This window comes from Pelophylax lessonae (genome assembly GCF_965119305.1).
Source record: "Pelophylax lessonae genome assembly, chromosome: 1".
NCBI lineage: Eukaryota > Metazoa > Chordata > Amphibia > Anura > Ranidae > Pelophylax > Pelophylax lessonae.
Genome location: NC_138768.1, coordinates 226,672,530 through 226,695,974, shown reverse-complemented (window position 1 = coordinate 226,695,974; position 23,445 = coordinate 226,672,530). Strand labels below are relative to the sequence as shown.

General features: G+C 42.9%; 1 protein-coding gene across 1 annotated transcript in view; it reads left to right on the top strand.

Moving 5' to 3' along the window:
• TCTN1 (tectonic family member 1) overlaps positions 1 to 23,445 on the top strand; it is a 92,793-nt gene that overhangs the window by 43,807 nt on the left and 25,541 nt on the right. The window contains exons 5-9 of the mRNA XM_082243690.1: positions 2,830 to 2,917; positions 4,790 to 4,896; positions 4,994 to 5,014; positions 5,315 to 5,440; positions 20,951 to 21,070. Coding sequence (XP_082099816.1) covers positions 2,830 to 2,917; positions 4,790 to 4,896; positions 4,994 to 5,014; positions 5,315 to 5,440; positions 20,951 to 21,070 — 462 coding nt within the window. The remainder of the gene's footprint in view (positions 1 to 2,829; positions 2,918 to 4,789; positions 4,897 to 4,993; positions 5,015 to 5,314; positions 5,441 to 20,950; positions 21,071 to 23,445) is intronic.

Sequence of the window (23,445 nt, the reverse complement as noted above, 5' to 3'; positions counted from 1 at the left end):
GGTAGTAAGCTATTCTTGACCCTTTCATTATTCCCAAGAGATAGTTTCTTTTTCTCCTGACATCCCGGCCCGGGACAGAGGGTGGGCCATAGAGGTGGTTTTGGAGAGTTGTGCTAGGAGTGGTGATTTGGGTGGATTTGTATTAGGAGGGGGAAGAGGATTTGTGCTAGGAGGGGGAATTTGGGGGGGGGTTGTGTTAGAAAGGTGATATAATGGCGGGGAAATTTTTTTTACATGAGGATTTGTACTAATAGGGATGATTAGGTGGTATTTGAGTGGGGGGATTGGAGGAGGGGAATTTGTACTGGGTGGGGGCGATCTGGAGTGGAGGGGAGAGGATTTGTGCCAGGAGGGGGACTTTTTTTTGGGAAGGGGGGTTTTGTGGTGGGATTTGCCAGGGAAATGGCTGGTGTTAGCACTCCAATCATCACGACACCATGGTTGATATGGTGTCAGGATGATTGAAGCACATTATTTTTATGATTATATTGTAATATAAAATGAACTCATACAACTCACCATAATTCAGAATCATTTGGAGCCCTGAGTGTCACTTTCCCCTGTCGCCTGTCACCGGCTGCAGCGTGTCACTTGCCACCGGCTGCAGCGTGTCACTTGCCACCGGCTGCAGCGTGTCACTTGCCACCGGCTGCAGCGTGTCACTTGCCACCGGCTGCAGCGTGTCATTTGCCACCGGATGCAGCGTGTCACTTGCCGCCAGCGCTATGGCACCCGACCCGAGCGTGTAAACCAGCACATGTGCAGTTTTGTAGTTGAGGGCCGAACAGGGGTTGCAGTGAGAGATGATATAATCTCTCTGCTCACTTGCTGCACCTCTGATGGAGCAGCCTTCATGGCCCAGCTGTAACGGCAGATCAGCGGTGATGCAGGGCGGGTGGGGAGAGATGAAGTCCTCTCTCTGCTCTCCCACCGCACCTCTTACAGTGGAGCCTTCGTGGCCTGGCTGCAAGGAGGCCACAGACCGGAACCGGTCCTTGGCCTGGGGGTTGGGGACCTCCCCGCTCTAGATGACCTTGTCACTTACTGTATGTTAATTGACTGACTCTTTCTGCTGCTGCAGCCCAGAGCATTCTTTGATACCAGCAGGCTAAGCAACCACTGTAGAGCTTGAGCAGATGTGTTCCAGGAAAGAAAACAGAGATAATGGGACAAATGTCTAAAAGTTGTTGTCCTCAAATGGAGAAAAGACAGATAGTGGGGCAAATTTATTGTACTTGACCAGTAAAATTGTACAGTTTTAAATGTTTGAGCAGATGTTTAGATTTATAGTTACCCAATTATTGACTGATTCTCTTTGAACAAAATGAATACCTTGTGTTTGATATAATCTTGCATTTGGTTCTTTTGGGTTAAATGGTGAAATATAAAAATGTACTCAAGTGCAAACTTTGTACTGCATTTTAAATACATAATAAGGGCGCAGTTCTATTTATAACAATGTGTTCAGTTCCTCTTTCTGAGTACATATAAACACAGGTGCATTGAATCAGCACTGTTATTCTCATGAGGCATTTTATTGAGAGAAGTTTCCAAAGAGCTGGGTAAAAACCCACAACAATAAACCAATTCCATAATTCTAATTTTACTGAAATCTCTGATAATCCATAGAACAACATCCTTTAAGACCAGTTCTGCTAGGTGAACCATGGGTGATTGCCAACAAAGCAGAGATGATAAAAAAAAAAAAAAACATTTTTGGATGGCACATTGTGTGCCGCTAATTTCCCTGCATATAGAGTAAAAACAGTTGCCCCAAAAAAATCACCCGTTTGGATATGGAAGAACCATCAATGGTAAATATAGCGGTCCAATGTCTGCTCCTGCCTTTAGCTGCATTATCTATTGTCCCCATGTAGAATCTAGACATTCTGCTTGGAAGCCAAGTAACTAGATCGATCTAGAACTAGACTCGATCAGTGAAAAGCTGAGCCCTGGACAGTGCAGGTACTAATGCAGATTAATTTGTTAATGTACTTGTGAAGGAAAAAAAGTGACGTGAAATGTGTTTTTAAAAGCAATTACCGTAATTAGAGTGCCAGAATGTGTCTGTATATTGCCAGCATTTAGCTGGGAGGGTCAGCATAGCCAGCAGTCAAGGAAAATGCTGGAATGAGTGATATCCTCAATCTGCAGTTGTTTATTTATTGTGCACTTATTGGCTGTGGGTGTGTCCTGGACCAAGCTGTATGTAACTGTAATTAAAGATTAGGTCTGGGTCCTATGTGCACTGCAGTTCAGCCAAACTTGGAGTCTTCAAGAAGCTTCTGTTTATTTCTGAAGCAGTTATGTGACGATTATCAAGTTCCTCTACCCACTCCAGCTCCAGATGGGATTTTTTTTCCCTACAAATGGGGCTCAACTGCAGTGTTACAAGCTTGGGCTTTCACAGGCAGGCATTTTCAGCATATATGCTGAGATCCTTCATGACAGAAGATCTGTGCCATCCTGTACTCCCATTGGCCCCTGGAACAAGGGCAAAGCCGCAGGTCTCCCTCTAGCTAACTCTGGCTGCTACTCTGCACTAGACAGAGCCTGGCGTGCAGCACTTTGAAGGACTGTCAGATGCCCGGGTAGCCCTATCTCCTCCCCCACTCCAGGAGTTGGCAAGAGAGCGAACTCCCCCCTGAGCTGTGGCCCCAGTCTAGCTAAAGTCTAACTGTCAGAGCAGACAGGAAGCCAGGGCCTGGCAAGTGGAAGACTCTGGCCCGGTGGTTAAGAACCACTGTTCTAGGCCAACAAGTAAACTTGCTAGATACTTATTTTGTTTGCGCTAAACAAATTATAACATTAAACCTTTTTTATTTGTAGTATGGTGTACCTATTCTGACTCAAGACTCTTACCTAAAGCTTCCAGCTCCTCTGGGGACAAAAACGTGTGTTGGCAGTAACCCTATAGGTAAGCTAATTTCATGTTGCATGGTAAATATGGCTTTATTAACTTTCAAGGAAGTCCCAAGTCTAAATTAGTGTAGGTTGGATTTCCTTCGAAAGACTGATGTGCAGTTCGATTTGACTACTGAACCCCGCCATGAAAATCTGCTGGCATGAAGTGCCTTTGTCAAAACTTCTCATAGCTTCTACTTTTTGCTTTTTGTGGGTAGATTGGACATCTTCATGGTAGTGTCAAGGACCATGATGATGTATATAATGCAGAATATGTTAGCATCCGGTAAAAGATCTGTGTACTGCACTTAGCATAATTAAAGATTATTGCCAATTGTACATTGGCTTGTACATTGCTTGCTGCTTTATTAAACAGTTTTGGACATGCTACACATTTAAAAAAAAAAAATGTGAATTATACAGGGTGTGTGTAATATATCCAGTCTTACTGCCCTTCTGCTGCTCTCCTCCCTTATAAAATCCTATTTGGAAGTTGCTGTGTATTATCAGCTGCTTTTGAAGTATCTGCTGTCATAAAACTGATTCAGAGTTTATAAACCCTGTTCAGAATAGAGATGGAGAGATACTCAGGAACAATGTTGCTTTTGTATCATTTGTATTCATTCTGCAGATCAAAGCCATGAGCTTCAATCTCTATATGTTTTCAGTAAGGTCCTGTTCACCTTATCTCACGTAGCGGGAACGAGATAGGGCAGCCTTATTCACGTTTGTCACCCGAAAAGAAGCTCCTGCTCCTTTTCGGATGACAAGCTTCACGGAATTTTTAGGCTCTATTCATACTTAGCGATTTGGAATCGCAGGCAGAAATGCCACAATGTTGCCTGTGACTCTAAATTGCATGGCAATCGCTGGTGCGCAGTTGGGTGTCATTATCCTACAATGTTACCCCAAACATGATGTGATTCTGCCGCGATTGACCTGCAACAGGATCAATTGGCTATTGTGGCAAACCGTGCCTTTTAAATTGTATGAAGCTTTTTGCCTGGAAAGGAGCAAGAGCTTCTTTTCGGATGACAAATGCACATAGGGTAGCCCATGCGACATGCAGAATCATGTGAAAATCGTGCTGTCAAAATTGCCTAGTGGGTACGCTCATTCCCACTACGTGTTAATGTAAATGGGTCCTTACTGACAATATATACAGATTATTCTCATACCTTTTTGATCTGAAGATTAATGATCAGTAGTTACAAAAGTAACACGGTTGCCGTGTATCCCTCTATCTCCCTTCTGAACAGTGTTTAACACTTGAGTCAGTTTTATGACAGCAGATACGTCAACAGCTACTGGATTTGCACGGCAACTCCCAACTGTCATTTTACAAGGGAGGAGAGCAGCAGTAGGGCAGAAGGACTGATGGACAGGGCAGATAATGTGAACGGGGCCTTAATAGGCATGGTTTGCCGTGATTGCAGCATAGTCATGTCATGCAACAATTGCATCACATTTCTGGTGCCATTGAAGGTTAATGGTACCAAACTTACACCGCGTCTTGTGCTGATAGCCACGCAACATGGAATCCCAGGCAGAATTTTAGCAATTCTGCTCACAATACCAAATCGTAAAGTGTGAAGCGTGCACAGGGGCAGCGCAGTGTACTCTGTTTCATAGACTCCTATTCTGTCCCGGCAGTGTGAAATAGCCCTTTTAGGAAACCGCGTGCCAGAATCCACAACATAAACAGGGAGTGTCAATTCCTTGTGTTCCTTTTTAAAAACCGATTGAAAATTATTGTAGCGAGGCAGAAAAGTACTGTATTGGCCTTCTCTGGATTAAGTAGTCAGAAAATGAATCACAAGTTCCTTTGTGCTGTTTTTATTTTTTTATTTTTTATAACCATCAATAAATTATTTTTGTTTAATAGGCTTTTTGGTGAGACAGAATTCTACATGCACTCAAGATGTACAGCTAGAGAATTGTTCAGTCCCTGTCCTGACCCTGAGAACTTATACAGGCATTCAGATTTTACCTGTAAGTGGTAAAAATGTTATATGTATTTTTGAAGTGGAAACCTGTTGGTTTGGGTGCCTTGCAACATTTGATACTTGACTTTTTTTTTTTTTAACAGGTACCAAATTCACAAAGTGGGGTAAGTGCTATATCATATACTGCATATCTTGATTGTAGTGCTCTTAGTCAAATTTAAACTTGTATAAAAAATAAATAAAAGCAAAAATAAATATAATTTTTGATGAACAAGAAAAAAAAATGTGTTTAAATGTTGACACTTTAAAAAACATAATGCAGTTGATGGCAATTATCTAGGCAGATAATTTTTTTTATTAAAGAATCGGCTTTTTTTATTACCTAAATTACCAGTATATCAAATAATACTGTGCTTGTACTCCGGAATAATCATTTATGTCCTCATTGTTATTTTTCACTGCAGATTAATGTGACTGTGCAGGTTGTTACAATGCAGTCTATTGATGGCACTCTTGTTAGAGGAAATTTTAGTGACCAGACACCATCCTATAACAGTAGTACACAGATCTGTACCAATGTGGTTCTGGGGGTAAGTTTTTTTTTTTTTTTTTTTTTTTTTCTTCTTACATGATTTAAATATCTGTGAAACGTTAGTCCTAGACTGTTCATGAACAGGCGTATGTCATAAATCGTCTAATCCACAAAATAGCGCAGCCACCCCCTTAAAGCTAGATCCAAGATAAAAAATCTGGAATCTATAAATAAACAGTGTCATATATATTATTATACAGGATTTATATAGCGCCGTCAGTTTGCGCAGCGCTTTACAATATGAGGGAAGACAATTCAGTTACAATACAATTCAATACAGGAGGATTTAGAGGGCCCTGCTCGTTAGAGCTTACAATCTAGAATATATAGTCAAATAACAAACCTCAATTTGGTAGTATTCTACAAGCACCATGTGAGGGGAAAAAAAAACACCCTTCGTTTCAAAAACAGTCCCAGTGTTTTTCGTATCTCGATTTCCGTGCTATGCATAATGCACTTTGGTGTATCTTTCCACCTGTGCACTCCCATTAGAAAGATATTCCGTCTTTAGAATGAGCTCTATAAAGATAGTAGATCTTTAAAGACTGCTTGTACCCAAACTATGAACATAGTATTTACATATTCTTAACTAGCTTTGAAAGACGTTTAAAACAAGCCATCACTGACTTCTCTAGCTGCATGTACTGTAAAATAGTTAATCCTCTTCAAAAATCACAACAAAGACACCAGGCCTGATTGTTCGCTCTCTGATATACAAAATGTTGCTGCTAGAATCTAATCCGAACTCGCCTTCATTTCTTTTCAAGTGGGAGCGGGATTTGAATATATCGGCAGATGAAATGGACTGGGACAGAGTACTACCATTGTCGTAGAAACTGTAATTTCTCTTTCGTTCATTGATGGACACCGCTCCAGAATCTTCTTAACCATTGGGTTATGCTGCCCACTACAGGAGTAGGACACTAGGCAGGAATAAGCTTTACCACGCCTATGGGGCAGTCCCAGAGGGTATACTCCCACTTCCTGCTATAGGCATTCAGTTTTTTTTTCTGCCTAGTCAGGAGTAAGGATCTAGTTCCTTGCTGGGATTTCTCTGGTCCTAGCATTTTTTTTCTATTTTAAACTGATTTTTTTCCTCTTTTGTTATTTTCTGTTTCTGTGAGAACTACAATACACCGTTGGACTGTGTGACGGACTAGATATTCACAGAGATAAAGTGGTGCTTCGCCCCTGTCAGTCTTTCCTATCTAAGGTTTTTTTTGGCTTCCATCTGCATGAAGACACAGTCTTGTCTTCCCTGTGTCCCAAGCCTAAACATCCTTAGGAGATTGCCTGGCATTCTCTGGATATGGTCTGGACAATCAGGATGTACCTGGTGGCTATCGAGTCGTTTTGGAAATCAGACTCACCTTTTTGTTCTTACGGATGGACCCTGAAAAGGGTTGGCCGCGTCTGCCGCGACAATTTTCCAAATGGATCAGACAGACGGTGGTGCAGGCCTGTTCTATTAGGGGTCAGGTTCCTTCTTTTCCTCTAAGGTACATTTCTACTCGGGCGCTTAGTGCCTCTTGGGTGGGAGACAAATACCCTAATCAACCTCAAATTGTGGTACTCTCCTTGCTGTGATGATCCTACAAACAAATTACGAAAAGTTTATTCAGACACTTTTTGACAGCAGCTCACTCTGTTATTGCCAGAAGCTGACTCCAGCCTGAGCCCCCGTCACTCGTTGCCTGGGCTTGTGAAGTGAACTATATTGAATATATGGAAAATTATGCTTGCTTGTGAGCAGGCTAAATCTCAGGCCCACTGCCTTACCTGGTCTGTTTGGAACCATTTTCGTTACTCTTCCAGTTTTGTGCCTTTTATCTCCACTAAGGTTGCAGAATAGGGCTAAAACAACAAATCGATTAATCGACAACTAATCGATTATGACTATTTTCATAATCGATTCGTTGGTTAGCCGATTAGTTGGCCTGCATACAGAATGCATTATTTGTTTACATATCAGGAAATACAGTGCAGCACACATACAGGTCTGCACACCATCCATACATGTCAGTATACACTCGGAGCACACATACAGCACAGTTTATCCCCTACACATGTCAGTATACACAGCGCAGCACACATACAGCTCAGCACACCCTCCATACATGTCGGTATACACTCGGAGCAAACATACAGCTTAGTTTATGCCCCATATATGTCAGTATACAGAGTGCAAAACACATACAGCTCAGTACCCCCCCCCCCCCCCCAATACATGTCAGTATACAAAGTGCGGCACACATACAGCTCACTACACCCTCTACAAAGGTCTGTATACATAGTGCAGCACACCTACAGCTCAGTACACCCTCCATACATGTCAGTATACACAGTGCAGCACACATGCTGCTCAGTAACCCTCCATTAGAGATGGGTTTGGGCGTGTTTGGGATCCCACCTGCCCGATCCCACCAGGAAGCCGACACTGCAGACAGCCAATCACAGGCAGTGAGACATTTCCCAATCTGTGCAGCTGCAGATCGGGATCTGTCTCACTGCCTGTCTCTGTGTTGGCAGGATCCTGAACACGCCCGAGCCCATTCCTACCCTCCATACATGTCAGTATACACAGTGCAGCACACATACAGCTCAGTACACCCTCCATACATGATAGTGCAGCACAAATACAGCTCAGTACACCCTCTATACATGTCAGTATACACAGTGCAGCACACATACAGCTCAGTACATCCTCCATATATGTCAGTAAGCTTGTGAATGTGTGAGGAGCAATGCCTCATGGGACATGTAGTCCCATACCTTGCTATAGGGGAACTCTATATTATACTTTGCTGCTTGCTATAGGGGCACTCTTAATACAGGAGGAGCAAGAAGTGGCGACAGGGCACCCCAGAACAGGAAGTATGAGTGCTTGTCTCAAGTACTCCCCGATATCCATTACCGATACTTATTTTTATTGTCATGACAGTTTTTTTTTTTTTTTTTGACTAATGAAAAATTATCATCGTTTCTTTACAATTATGAAGAACCGGTTTTCTGTGGCTTTGAAATTGCGCTACTTCAGCCTGATTTCAAACCTGCAGATCAGTGCAATTTGGACCTCTCTAAATTCTTTGTGGCTTGCGACTTCATTTATATATACACATACAGTATCTCAGAAAAGTGAGTACACCCATCACATTTTTGTAAATATTTTGTTATATCTTTTCATGTGACCACACTGAAGGAATGACACTTTGCTACAATGTAAAGTAGTAGTACGTGTACAGCTTTTATAACAGTGTAAATTTGCTGTCCCCTCAAAATAACTCAACACACAGTCATTATTGTCTAAACCGCTGGCAATAAAAGTGAGTACACGTACACCCCTAAGTGAAAATGTCCAAACTGAGGCCCTATTATCTATTTTCCTTCCCTGGTGTCATATGACTCATTAGTGTTACAAGGTCTCCGGTGTGAATGGTGAGCAGGTGTGTTTAAATTTGGTGTTATCGCTCTCACTCTCTCATACTGGTCACTGGAAGTTCAATATGGCACCTCATGGCAAAGAACTCTCTGAGGATCTGAAAAAAAGAATTGTTGCTCTACATAAAGGTGGCCTAGGCTATAAGAAGGTTTCCAAGACCCCGAAACTGAGCTGCAGCACCTTGTCCAAGACCATGAGATACTCTATCTATCTAATATTCCGTCTGTTATTAGAATAGATTAGATATTGTGTTCCCCCACCACATAGCTACAAATTCTGAAAGAAATCCCCTGCACACTGCTACACCCTTTCCAGCAAACTATGCAATAAAAAAAGGGATATTTAGTCCACATATATTCCATCCAGAATTTTTTTGTGGTAATATGTGGTCACACGCCTTTAGCACCTGATAGTTTAAATGCATGTACAAGCTATTGGGATCTGAGTACAGGAATATCTTTTCTCTGTTGTAATGCAGGTCAGTGACCAGACCTGAACCTAGTAGCTCTCCCTAACCTTGTGTCTCTATGCCCCCGGTTGGCATGGTGTCCATCGTACCATTTGCAGTGGCAAAGCAGTGTAGGACTGGCCATAAGAGGTATTACTTTGACGCAGTTGGTCAGCTCAAACATGTATTGCAATATATGTGAACTAAATATTCCTATTTTTCATTGCATAGTTTGCTGGAAAGGTTGTAAAGCCGTGTGCAGAGGGTCCTTCCAGAATTTGTATTGTTAATATGTGGTCACACTCCTTTAGCACCTGATAGTTTGAATACGTGTAAAAGCTATTGGGATTTAAGCACAGGTATATCTTTTTCTAATTATTTAGCTGGTTATTTGCATTTATACTGCATAGAGATATTCACAAATAAATTGTGTTTTTTTTTTTTTTTTTTTTTTAAACTTTACTTAACTAAATTTAACGCCACACTTTTGAGTTTTTTATTTTTTATTTTTATCCCATTAATCGAATCAATAATCAGACAACTAATCAATTATGAATATAATTGTTAGTTGCAGCCCTATTTCAGAGTGAAAATACCTCCGGGATCTGGTCATGTGTGACAACTGCTGTTGTCAGTTACCTAATTGTACACTATTAACATGCGTTGGTAGGTCTCTGTTAACTTTTTATATTGACCTACTTATGTCTTTATGGTCTATCATGTACAGTGTTCTTTTTGTACTTTCTTACGTTGAAAACTTAAAGAAACAAGATTAAATATGTATAAAAAAAAAAGAACCTGAAACTATGGTTTTAGTGGTTTCTAAGGCCCCCACACTTCCTGGCCAACAGCTGAAAAGGGCCAGTGAAACCGCTCTGTGCTGGAAGCTGTCACATACATAACAGATCCCAGCACAGGCATGGCCCGCTCTGAGTAGTGGCATATGTCTGTACGCCAGCTCAATATTGGTCTTACTGTCAGTTTCCTAATTTGAGGATTGGGGGTATTTGTTCTTCCAATACCAATGCCATATAACGTCACAAACCTAAAACACTTCTCCATTGTGTAAAACTACCTCTTTATTGAAAATGTATGAAAACATTAATAAAACTCCTATTGTGTGGTGCACACAAGTTCAGAGTTTTGTCTGGTGCCTCTTTCCACTGCGCAATCTCCTGAACATTTCCACATTTCACTTGCCCAATGTGATTTCATCACATACTGTACATATACTCAACATGTTTTGTTTAAACAGACTTTCTCAAGAGCTGGCAATCACTGGTTTTATACCATTCTGTTAACTCTAATGGTCCTTTTCACATGTGCGATCCGATTAGATCCGCCTGTCAGTTTTTTAGGCGGACCTGATCGGATGCTCCATGCACCCCTATGGGGCAGCGGATGTCAGCGGAGACATCGAGTAAAAAGTAGTTGCATGCAATAGCAATCGATCTCATGAAAGAAAGTGAAGGAAAGAGAAGTGTCTGGCATCACTCCCGTTGACCCGTACCCACCCACACTCCATCGCTATGTGGGCTACTGAATATTTAAGCCAAGGAAGACCCCAACCTATTAAATTTTAGCTTGCTTGTCCCTCAGGATGCTTAACAATTTTTAAGAGAAAGGAGAAAAGCGCCTCTAGGTGAGGTATTTATAAAACATTTATTAAACAAAATCCAAATTGACCACTCGCATAAATAAAAGATACAGGGTCATCTACATGGGAAACATCCACTGGATAACCTGCCAAACCATTTCTACTGCTGCAAGGAGAGAGGAAGCCGGCCACTCTCATCCAAATTTGCAGCAGAAGTAAACAATCTGACAGAGTGCCAGCAAGATGATGTAACCTGGAGGAGGGGGGGGGGGGGCGGGGATGCGTGACGTTTTTCAGAACATGCCCAATGTCAATTATGGGCTTGGGCACTCCTTTTTCCAGCTAACTAATGGGTTTAGGAGAGCCATATAAATACAAACGAGTCTATGTAGGACTACATTACCCAGAAAGAACAAGAAAATTGTTCAGAAAATTGGTAAATTTCTGCTTACCCATTTTTCATGGAGCATGATCCATGATATATGTTTTTAGTGACAACACAGTCTAACATTCATGATTTCCACACCCAGGATATCGTCATTTTTGCGGCTAAGAGGATAATAAGAATGAGGGTGCATAAGTATTTGGGTATCTTGTCCGAAAGACCGTTTAAACAATGCTATCTAAGCAATTTTTACAATATTGACCCCCCTGTTACTTAGTAGATGAGATTAAAAATCCGAATTGAGAATCAATGTGTTCTTGGGCATGTCTACCATATGTGGTACACAGTGCCCTTGCTGCCGCCCAGAAACCTAACAATTCATATTTATATTTCTCTTCATGTATTGACATGATAGCATTATACATGGTAAAGAACTAGAGTTAGCTTTTGGATTAGGAAAACTGCTACATGAATATTTCATGGCTAGTACTCCTTTTTTTTTTTTTCTTTTTTTTTTCTTTATCATAATTTCTGTCTTTCATTGCTTTCTGCTCTGCTAATATATCAATTATTACTAAATTTTAACCAGCTATGACATTCATATTAGGGCCGCCTGGCTGTTTTTTCGGGTTGACCTGATTGCAAGGTCCATTGAAAGGTGCATGTCCATTTACGCCATTTTACTTCTGAATCTGGAATGGGTCCTTTTCTGTTTTTCCAGACCTAAACGTTATGGATTGGAGATAGCCCGATGTAAACTGACTGCCCCTAGTGCCATCATCTCTCCGCTGTGTAAGAGTAGGCACAAACTGAACAGGCACAGATGTTGAGACACTGACATCTGTTCCATTCAGTTCTTATTCAGTAGGGGAGATGAAGGGTTTAGATGTGAAATCTTAAGTTTAAGAAACGTAAGTTAAGTGATAAAATGTCTCATCATTAGACTGGAGGTACACAGGAGATTTTAAGCCGCTAAATCGAAGCACCAAAATTGCTAGTGATTAATCATTAGGAGTAGTAGTAACTAATTGGTAGACAGATGGAAAACGTGACTTCCTATGAAAAAAGCTACACCAGGAGCTTGTAGTTGCATGCAATAGCAATCCTTCTCACATGATTACACAGTACTCTAATTTTGTGTCATAACTTGCAAGGTGCAGCTGTATGCTGCTTATTAAAACTGCTACTTCTTAAAGCCAAAGAACATTCTCTATAGATTTAGTGAGAAAACTTACCTGTAAATGAAGGATGTTCCACATCGTGCAGGCAGGTGGATCTTGGAGAAATCTTCACCACAAGGCCCCTTCCTCTTCTCCTGTCTGGACTTCCAGTGCTGTGGGGGTTAATAGTTTTGGGTCTTCTATGAAAAAGTTCCTAATAAGGAGTGGACCCACATCTTCCATTCTACTCTTCCACTGAGAAATGTCCTTTCATTCTTTTCACAAATATCAAGGGAGTGGATACAAATTTTTGACATATTGGAATAGAACGCCATCGAGGCTACATTGGCTATACCCTCAGGTCTACCAACTAAGCTGGCACTGCTGTGAGCAGAGGGCGCATTCCTTCAAATATCCTGGGACTGTCCCAAACTGCAGAAGTTGTGGAATACAATAAAAACCACTACTGAAACCTAGATAGGGGTTTCCCTTGTGGACAAAACATCAAACTACCTAATTTACTATACATCTTTACCATTAAAGAATTACAAAAAGCCCCTTCTCTAACACTCAAACATCTTCTAACTGCAGCTATAGCATGTTTACCAGTAATGTAGGGAAAAAAAAGAGCTAAGACACAGTGATGCATCAGAATATCAGGATTGGCTTTGAGAAATCAAGAAAAAAAATACTTCTGCACTTGGATGCCCTTGACCTTTTTCAAGGATACTGCAACCCGGAGTCAACCAGAAAATCACAACCATACAGTCTCATAACTCCTGCATACCAATACCTAGACAGATGGATTGCATTGGAGACACCACCGATGTGCCCCTCACGTGACTCTCACGTGACTATCCCATATATTGTCTTTTAGTTCTTTCTTTATTGCCCCCCCCCCCTTTCCCATCTTTACAATCTGTTCCCCCTACCCTCCCAAAAGAAAGAGAACAGTTTTAACATAGGTCATAGCTTTTCCTTACCTACCCAACTGGAGTTATAGCACTGAGCTAATGTATGTCTATGGACATTTGACCTGACAGTTTGCTGAATCACTATGGACATTGCATACTCAGATTGTAAATCAGTAGACATTTATATGTGCTTATGTGTTGGTATCTTTTAAGCTTGTCCGATTATCAAACAGTTGTAAATCCTTCTATTTTCTTTTTAAATGAATTAAAAAAAAAAAAAAAAAAAAAAAAAGCTATAGGATATTTTTTCACCTAATCTCTCTGCTATAGCAGCGGCTTCTGTTGCTGGGACCTGTGGGGCTGTGTTTCACTTAACAGTGTTTTTTTTCTCACTTTGCCTGTGTGGTTCCCTAGTTAACCATGGAGTCCCTGGAGCAAATTAAACCACCTGATCCCCTTTGCAGAGACGGCGGCCCTTCTGGGTCCCAGTCCACCCTGTCTGCAATGGCTCTGGTGTCCTTGGTGTCCAAGGTTGATATGATCCTGCAAAAAACGGACCAGCAAAAAGCATCTAATCAGATTCTGAGACTGATCTGGCCACTGCGGAAGTGAGTCACCCTGCTGGGTCTGCGTCCTCTCACCCCGAGTGCTCTGATCGGCAGGATGATTCCTGGTCTACTACAGCCGCGCATGAGTAAGCGCTGGTGGATGCATTGATTGTATCAGTGTGGGAAACTTTAAAAATGGAGGATGCGGCTGCGTCGGAGGCGCCGGTCAACTTCGGTACCCGAATTTTCTCAAAAGTGGCAAAGGTTTTACTTTTTCCCGCCTATTTTGACAAAATTGTTGCGAGTCAGTGGGCTTGCCCTAAACGCAATATGGCGGTACCTAAGCCTTTCGCTAGACGGTACCCCTTTGACGAGTCCCTGTTAAAGTGGACAGTCCCACCTGTGGTGGATTCTCAGGTTTCCAGGCTAAACAAATCCACTCTAATTCCGGTGCAGGAGTCTGCAGCTTTTAAGGACCCGTTTGATAGCAAAGCAGAGACCTTTTCCTGGCACGTTTGCTATGGCCGGTTCAGTTCTTTAGGCTGGTGTTTGCCATTGTCTTGGTGTCCCAGACCTTGATGGAGTGGGCTTAGCTTTTGCGCCAGGATCTGGAGGGGGAACAGCTTCCCCCTGCCTTTGCGGGGCTGGCGGACCAGTTGGTCCAGGGGTTACAGTTTATTTGTGCTGCCCTCTCTGGATGCGGCTCTCCTTGTTTCTAGGCTGTCTGTGGCAACAATGGTCCTTCGACGCGTGATATGGCTGAAATGCTGTTCTACAGACCAGGCTTCCAAGAAGGCCTTATCGGATTTCCCCTTTGTGGGGGATCGCCTGTTCTGTAAGTCCCTTAATGATTTCATCCAGGGAAGACCGGAGGGAAGAGTGCTCTTCTCCCACAGGCTTCCAGGGACAAGGAGTCTCGTCGCAGACGTGGTCCTGTTTCCTTGGCTCATAAGAGGCTTTTTCATTCCCCAGGTCTCAAGACAAAGGATCCAAATCTGTTAGGACTGTTTCGGGAGGTTCCAAGAGGTCCTGGAAAGGTAAGCCAAGAGTAGGTCCTTCCAGACCTGCAGATAAGCACTCTTCTGCCTGAAGGGGCACCCTCACTCGTATCTGGAGTGGGGGGACGTCTTTGCTTTTTTTGCCTGATTCAAAACCGTTGGGTCCACGAGCTGATTCGGTCTGGCTCCAAGATCGAATTTCGGTCTTATACTTCAGAGGTTTTTTCCTTCTAACCTGCGTTTGTCCCCAGACCTCTTCTGTGGTCTCTTCAGGGCGGTACAAGATTTGCTACTGCAAAGGGTGGTTGTACCGGTTCCAAACTCAGAACGTTTTCACGGTTTTTATTTTAACCAGTTTATAGTTCCCAGGAAGGAATGCAAAGTTCATCCAATCCTGGACCTCAAGCCACAAATGGATAGTCCATTCGTACAGTAGTGGCATCCCTTCATCAAGGGGATCTTCTGGCCTCTATGTCGGGCATTAGCGCTTCCTCCGCTTTGCTGTGGGTGAGGAGCATTATCAATTTGTAGCGTTACCCTTTGGTCTCGCCTCAGCTCCTCGGGTATTTGCGAAAGTGTTAGCCCTGGTGTTATTATTGCAATAGTGGGGGATTGTAGTACTGGGGTACCTGGACAATCTTCTTCTGCGAGCAGAGTCTGTGACTGCTCTAAAGGGCAACCTGGACATCACCGTACGGACTCTGCAGGAGTTCGGTTGGACATTGAATTTTCAAAAGTCTGTTCTGATTCCGCCCACCAAGTTGGACTATCTGGGTTTGACTCTGGACTCTGCTTCAGCCATGGTGTTTCTTCTGCTGGACAAGCTCCAGAAGCTGCAGGATGCCATTCGACTTTCGTTTTCCAGCAGTTTGTCATCTCTCAGGACTGGCATGCGGGTGCTGGGCCTGTTGGTGTCCTACCTTCTAAGCGGTTTCGTTTGCACAGTTCCACAAGAAACCTCTGCAGAGAGAGATTCTTGCCAAGTGGGACAAGAATCCACAGTCTCTAGACAATCTGATTCTGCTGAGCCCAGGTACAAGGGCGTTCCTGATTTGGTGGCTTCACTCTTCGGTTCTTCGACAGGGAAAATCCATTCTCCCCCTGTACTGGACAGTGGTCACTACAGATGCCAACCTTTCTGGGTGGGGAGGTGTCTTGGGCATGAATTGTGCTCAGGGGGTTTGGACTCTGGAGGAGTCCCAGACTTTACTGATCAATGTACTGGAACTTCTGGCAAACAGACTGTCTGACCCATTTTACAGTTCGTCTTCAGGGGTGTCTGGCACGGATTCAATCGGACAATGCCATGGCCGTGGCATATGTCAATCACCAAGGGGGCACAAATAGTGTCCTTGTGGCTCGGGAAGTAGCCGGTATTCTAAGATGGGCGGAATGTTTTGTTCCAGTCCTCTCTGCTGTGCAGTCGACAGACGTTGGACCAGGGAGAATGGTCACTTCATCCGGAGAGGTTTCATCAGCTATGTCGCCTGAGATGAACCTGTTGGCCTCTTGTCTCAACAGGAAAGTGCAGAAATTCGTGGCAAGGTCTCTGGATCCTCTGGTCGTTGCCACAAATGCACTGGTGGCTCCTTGGGGCCAGTACCATCTTGTATACCTCTTTCCCCCTCTAAAACCTCTGCCAAGACTTCTGCGAAGGATCGAGGCAGAAGTAATTCTGGTCATCTTAGTGGCCCCAGACTGGCCTCGCTAGTCTTGGTAAGCAGATCTAGTATGGCTGGTCGCCAATGTCCCTTGGTGACTCCCTCTCAAAGAAGACCTATTGGCTCAAGGGCTGATCTTCCATCCTGCTTTACAGTCCCTGGTTTAACGGCTTGGCTTTTGAAAGCCAGGTGCTGGAGGATAGGTGGTTGTCTGACTCTGTGATCCCCACGCTGTTAAAAGCCAGAAAATCTACCTCTAGGGAGATTTGCCATCGTGTTTGGAAGTCGTACATTGCGTGGCGTGAGGGTTTCTCCCTGTTCCTTTTCGGTGGCTCGAATTTTGGCATTCCTCTAAAGAGGTGTGGAACAGTGCCTGGCCTTTGGTACCATCAATAACCTGGCGATTTTTTCTTTCAATGTCCTTTGGCTACGCATTCATTGTACGCATTCATTGGTTCGCACCTTTGTTCAGGGCGTTCGCCACTTGGCTCCCCCTGTGCGGTATCCGTTACCCCCGTGGGATCTCAATTTGGTGTTGTCGGTTCTTCAGAAACAGCCTTTCAGCCTTTCAAAAATATTTGCGAGATTCCTCTGCTTACATTGTCCCAGAAGGTAGCCTTCTTGGTGGTGATTACTTCTGCACGCAGGGTGTCAGAGCTGGCAGCTTTGTCTTGTCATTCACCTTAGTTGATGATTCACCGAGATAAAGTGGTGCTTTGCCCTTGTCAGTCATTCGTTCCTAAGGTTGTCCCTGGTTTCCATCCTTAAAGCAGAACTTAATACTTGAGCAACACAAACTGAAAAGCTATTTAATTCATCTTAAATATTCAGAACAAAATTACCCATCCATCTATGTCTCTATGTATTATTTGTTGAGAAATCACTTTGAATCTCCCTCCCCCAACACCCATCCACCTAGTATTTTTAGCTGTGGCCATCTTGAGTAAGGGCAGATGATTCATGTAGAATTTACTTCCTGGAATCTCTCTGCATTTAGTTTAGGCATGCATGCAAGAGGACTTGCTTAGCTGAGAGCCCCTCCTCCAAATGAAAGAAAAGAAAATGCCCATGAAGACTCCTGGGATATATGATCTAATTTTGGCTTAGGCCAGAAACCAGAAAGGACTGTAAAAAAAAAAAAAGTAAAACCAACAAATATAATATACCTTCCTATCTATTTGCTAATGTTAGCAGCAAAAGGATTAAAATAGTTTAATGTTGACTGAGAGAATTTAAAGTGTTACTAAACCCATAATCTGCATTTACTAGATCTGGTCTCCCACAGTACACAGAACATGGAAATGCAATTATTTTAGTAAATATAAACTGCTAAATACCTTTTTCTCATCATCAGTAAATAGCAGTCTTGTGACTTGTATCAGTTTCTAGTAAAGCTTGTAGGAGGAGTTTTCATTCTCCCCTGATCCTCTGTCTGGACAGTGCTGATTGGCCCTTTTCTGATCACATGCACTCTCCCAAGAAAAAAGAAAAACTCTCTAGCAATACACACCAAACTGAGCGTGTGCAGCCTGACTCCTTAGGCTCTGTTCTATCGAGGTGGTTTGGAGTCATTTAAAGAAGGAGGATCAGAGAGACCGGATCACACAGCCTTTATATACACTGCTCCAAAAAATTAAAGGAACATATCCGATCTCAATGGGGAAAATATACTGATATGAACTGGGTAATGTGTTAGGAAGGAAAGGATGTCACATCCTTTGATGAAAATGAAAATTATTAACCTACAGAGGGCTGAATTCAAAGACACCCCGAAAATCAGTGAAAAAGTGATGCAGCAGGCTAGTCCATTGTGCTGAAATTTCATTGCAGCAACTCAAAATGGTACTCCGTAGTTTATATTGCCCCCAAATGCTTGTATGCATGCCTGACAATGTCCGGGCATGCTCCTAATGAGATGACGGATGGTGTCCTGGGGTATTTTCTCCCAGATCTGGACCAGAGTATCACTGAGCTCCTGAACAGACAGAGGTGCAACCTGGCGGTGTCAGATGGACTAAAACATAATGTCTCAAAGGCAGACAGGGTGCCATTATCTAGCCTGTAGAGGTCTGTGCAACTCTCCATGGATTTGCCTCCCCAGACCATCACTGATCCACCACCAAACCGGTCATGTTGAACAATGTTATAGGCAGCATAACGTTCTCCATGGCTTCTCCAGACCCTTTCGCGTCTGTCACATGTGCTCAGGGTGAATCTGATCTCCTCTGTGAAAAGCACAGGTTGCCAGTGGCGGACCTACCAATTCTGGTGTTCAATGGCAAATGCCAATTGGGCAGTGAGCACAGGACCCATTAGAGGACGTCGGGCCCTTATGTCACCCTCATAAAGTCTGTTTCTGATTGTTTTGTCAGAGACATTCACACTAGTGGCCTGCTGGAGGTAATTTTGTAGGGCTCTGGCAGTGCTCATTCTGTTCCTCCTTGCCCAAAGGAGCAGATACCGGTCCTGCTAATGGGTTATGGACCTTCTATGGCCCTGTCTAGCTCTAGAGTAACTGCCTATCTCCTGGAATCTCCTCCATGCTCTTGAGACTGTGCTGGGAGATACAGGAAACATTATGGCAATGGCACATATTGATATGCCATCCTAGAGGAGTTTGACTGCCTGTGCAACCTCTATAGGGTCCAGGTATTACCTCATGCTACCAGTGGTGACACTTGCCCTAGCCAAATGCAAAACTAGTGAAAAACAGTCAGAAAAGATGAGTAGTAAAAGAAATGTCACCTGTAAAACCATGTTGTCTCATTGTTGCCCATCTAGTGCACCTGTAAATTAAATGAACACCAAACCAGCTGAAACTGATTAACAACCCCCTTTGCTAATCACCTGACCAGATCAATACCCCGGGAGTTTAATTGACTTGCTATGCTCTGAATAAAAAGCGTTCCTTTAATTTTTTTTGAGCAGTGTACAATGAAGAGGATTAACCCCTTAGGTTCCACAGTAAGTATGACAAGCCTGCTTTACTGCATAAACACTGATTTTACTGTTGTGGGTTTAGTAACACTTTATTTCCACTCTAAAACCATATTAAAGTTTTTTTTTTTAGATATTCGAGCATGCAATATTAATTGAACCTCTGCACCTTTTAACCACTTTACCACCGGAGGATTTTGCTGTCTTCCGTCCAGGCCACTTTTTGCGATTCGGCGCTGTGCGACTTTAACTGACAATTGCGCGGTCGTGCGACGCCGTACCCAAACGAAATTTACGTCCTTTTTTTCCCACAAACAGAGCTTTCTTTTGGTGGTATTTGATCACCTGTGCGATTTTTACTTTTTGCGCTATAAACAAAAAAAGAGCGTTTATTTTGAAAAAATAACAATATTTTTCACATTTTTTTTATATGAAATTCCCCCCAAAAAAAATGTAAAAATCAAATTTTTTTTACATTTTTGGCCAATTTGTTTTCTGCTACCTATGTTTAGTAAAAAAAATCGCAATAAGCGTATTTTGATTGGTTTGCGCAAAAGTTATTGCGTTTACTAACTAAGGGAAAGATTTCTGTCATTTTTGGTGTTTTTTTTTTTTAACGCGTAATGGCGGTGATCTGCGATTTTTTTTTTTTTTTTTTTTTGCGGGACTGCGACATTGCGGCGGACAGATCGGACCCTTGACTGACATTTTTGACACTTTTGGGGGTACCAGTGACATTTCTACAGTAATCAGTGCTATATATATGCACTGTTACTGTAAAAATGACACTGGCAGGGAAGGGGTTAATTTTATTGGAGAGGGAGGGGTTAATGTATACCTGGTGCTTACTGACGTGTGGGGGGGGGGGTGACTGTGTGACAGAAGGACAGATCGGATGTCCAGCTATGCTGAACACTCCGATCTGTCAGTCCGTGTCACTATGGAGATCCGCCCGCTGTGTTTACACACAGCGGGCGGATCTCCAGACTCGATCCCCGACGATCGGGGCAGAGCAGCGGCAATCGCCGCTGCTCCTCCGCTGGCCCGACTCCCGCTGTGAATGAACACAGCGGGAGCGAGCCTCCGGCGGCGCGCGAGCGCCGCCCACAAGGGGCGGAGTCCAGCGACGTAGGTCTACGTCGCTGGACGGGATCGCGGCACTTTGCCACAGTAGCCTCCATGTGAGCGGAGGTAAAGTGGTTAATGGAGTAGTAAATTACATTTATGTGTTTAAATTTCATAAAATTTACATTTGTATGCATATTTCCTTTTTCGATAACCTAAAACACATAGTTCTGTTTTGATCTGGCCCACAACTCTAATACATAGTAAATTCTGATTCTTGCTCAGTGAAGTAGTGTTGAAATGTGTTATCTGATTTTCATTTTGGTCTGATCACTTTGACATTTTCTTCTCTGTAGGGAAGTTACTCCATAATTTACACAGCTCAGGGGGAGATAACAAGTGTCCTGGCATCTTTCACCCTTGGAACAATCAGCGGGAACCCTTTTCAGCAATCCTTCCAGATCAGTTTCAAAGAGGTATGAAATTCTGCAATACATACAGCCCTTACTTTCCAGGAAGGCTTTTTGCTTTTCACACCATGTACCGTGTAAAGTGTATCTATAACCAACAGATGGATTTAGGATTTGGATATAGTAGGGAATGGTTACAACCCTTGTTGGGTTTTCATTGCTGTGTTCCCAATGTGGAGATTCACATTTTCTATTTGCTCTGGTTACCCTGGGTGTCAGCTGGACAGAGAGTTAAGGGAAATTACACCTTTAGGCTACATTCAATTGGGCAGCGACTGGCAAGAATTCGGATTATTTCCGGTGAATCTCAAAGCTGCATGCACACAGTGTGTGCTGGAAGCAGAAGCTGTCAGTATCGCCTGTCCGATTTGGACTCTACAAATCAATGGCAGGGGCCACAGCTTTTTGCACGTAACCTCTCATGTGAGCAGTCCAGGAATGACATTTCTTCAAAGTTTTTGGCCTCATACAAGCTCTCTGCAGCTAACCAGCCAGTTTGTGTCCATAATACAGAGAGCAGCTACATCCAGAGGAGTCCTTTAGCAAACTCTGAACAGGCTATTGACCTATGTGAATAATATACTAACAAAAAAATGCAATACACAATCCTGCTATGGTGGATTTTAGTGGCACTAACATGAGACAGACTTAATCTATTTGTAAAATATTATCTTTTATTAGATGTAAAAAACAACAATAAGCGCCCTAGGAAAACTATTTAAAATGCATATCAAGCTCATATGATATTGCTAATAATATCACTGTGAACACCTATACTCATTATATCCAATGATTGAGGTGAATTTTCCTTGTTGCTGGTCGACGCGTTTCGCGATATGCTTCTTCAGGATCAACAGCAGGTGTATCACAATCTAGTAATCTTAAACAAATATGTTCGTACAATGTACAACTTTTTTTTTTTCCAACAATTTCTATGAGTTTTATCACAGTCAGCACTTGCATGCACAAGGTGTCGCCTATGTCTGGGGTGGACACAGAGGTCTAGCGCCTCACTCCTGTCCATTAGTTATATGGCTGGACCTGCATAAGCGTTCCCCTAATTAGACATGTTATCCAGTTCAATATCTCACTCATGTTCACATGTGTTTTTATATATACATGTTATGATATAAGCTATTTTACCTGGTATTTTTGTGAAGAAATAGAGTAAGGACACTTGTTACTGCACACTCGTGCCTTCTTCACCTATATTAAGTGAAATTTTATTAATGCTAAAATATGTTTTTTATAGTATATTTGATCCCAATGACCCATATGTTTAACCACTTTACATACCTTAAGGTTCTCCTTTATTTGGAGTATTGTTTTAATGGCTTGGTCGTAATACAGCATGATATGCAGGAGGGAGTCTATGAACCGCAGTTCTACTCGGTATGTACTTCAAATTCCCCTATATATGGAGGGGAAAAAGGTGAGGGGGGGGGGGGCAAATAGACAAAGTGTCCCCTTGTTAGTCCTGAATGTATTAATCCTGAATGCCTCTATGCCAGTGATGGCAAACCTTGGCACCCCAGATGTTTTCGAACTACATTTCCCATGATACTCTTTTATACTGCAGAGTGCAAAAGCATCATAAGAAATGTAGTTCCAAAACATCTGGGGTGCCAAGGTTTGCCATCACTGCTCTATGCCAATTAACCTGTCTATATTGATGCAATCACTGTACCTACCTTAGGGTACATCTCAATACAGATCCCATCCAATGTGTTTACTCGGGTATCGATAGGCCAATCCCCCATAGATTTGTTTGGATCCCAAGGTTTACAGCTACATGCATGTGTCCCTGTATAACAGAAACGTATGCTTGAATCGCCTGCAACATAACTCCCTCAGAGCTTCAATATTCTCCTCTATGTCTAAATGATTGCTTCCTAACCTGAAGATGTCTCCCTGCATGTGTGTTCTCTTGTCCTCCACCACAGATAGACACTGCCTGTGAGCTGGTGTTTATCCCCCCATGATCGCCACTGGTGCCAAACAGCTTTGTGATTGGAGCCGTCCAGTGACGTCATGTCGTTGCGTGTGTCACATCACCGCGCATGCGCAACTCGGCATTTCACGCGGTGAGGCATAGTTTTGTTTCTGTATGCAAAGTTCCGCCCAAATGTGGCCTTTCAGATTTGGACTCTACAAATCAATGGCCGGGCCACAGCTTTTTGCACGTAACCTCTCATTCGAGCAGTCCAGGGATGACATTTCTTCAAAGTTTCTGGCCTCATATGAGCTGTCTGCAGCTAACCAGCCAGTTTGTGGCCATAATACAGAGAGCAGTTAAATTCAGGAGTCCTTTAGGCAACTCTGAACACAACAAACTATTGACCCATGTGAATGTTACCTTGTATAGTTGTCCCCAGAGGAGC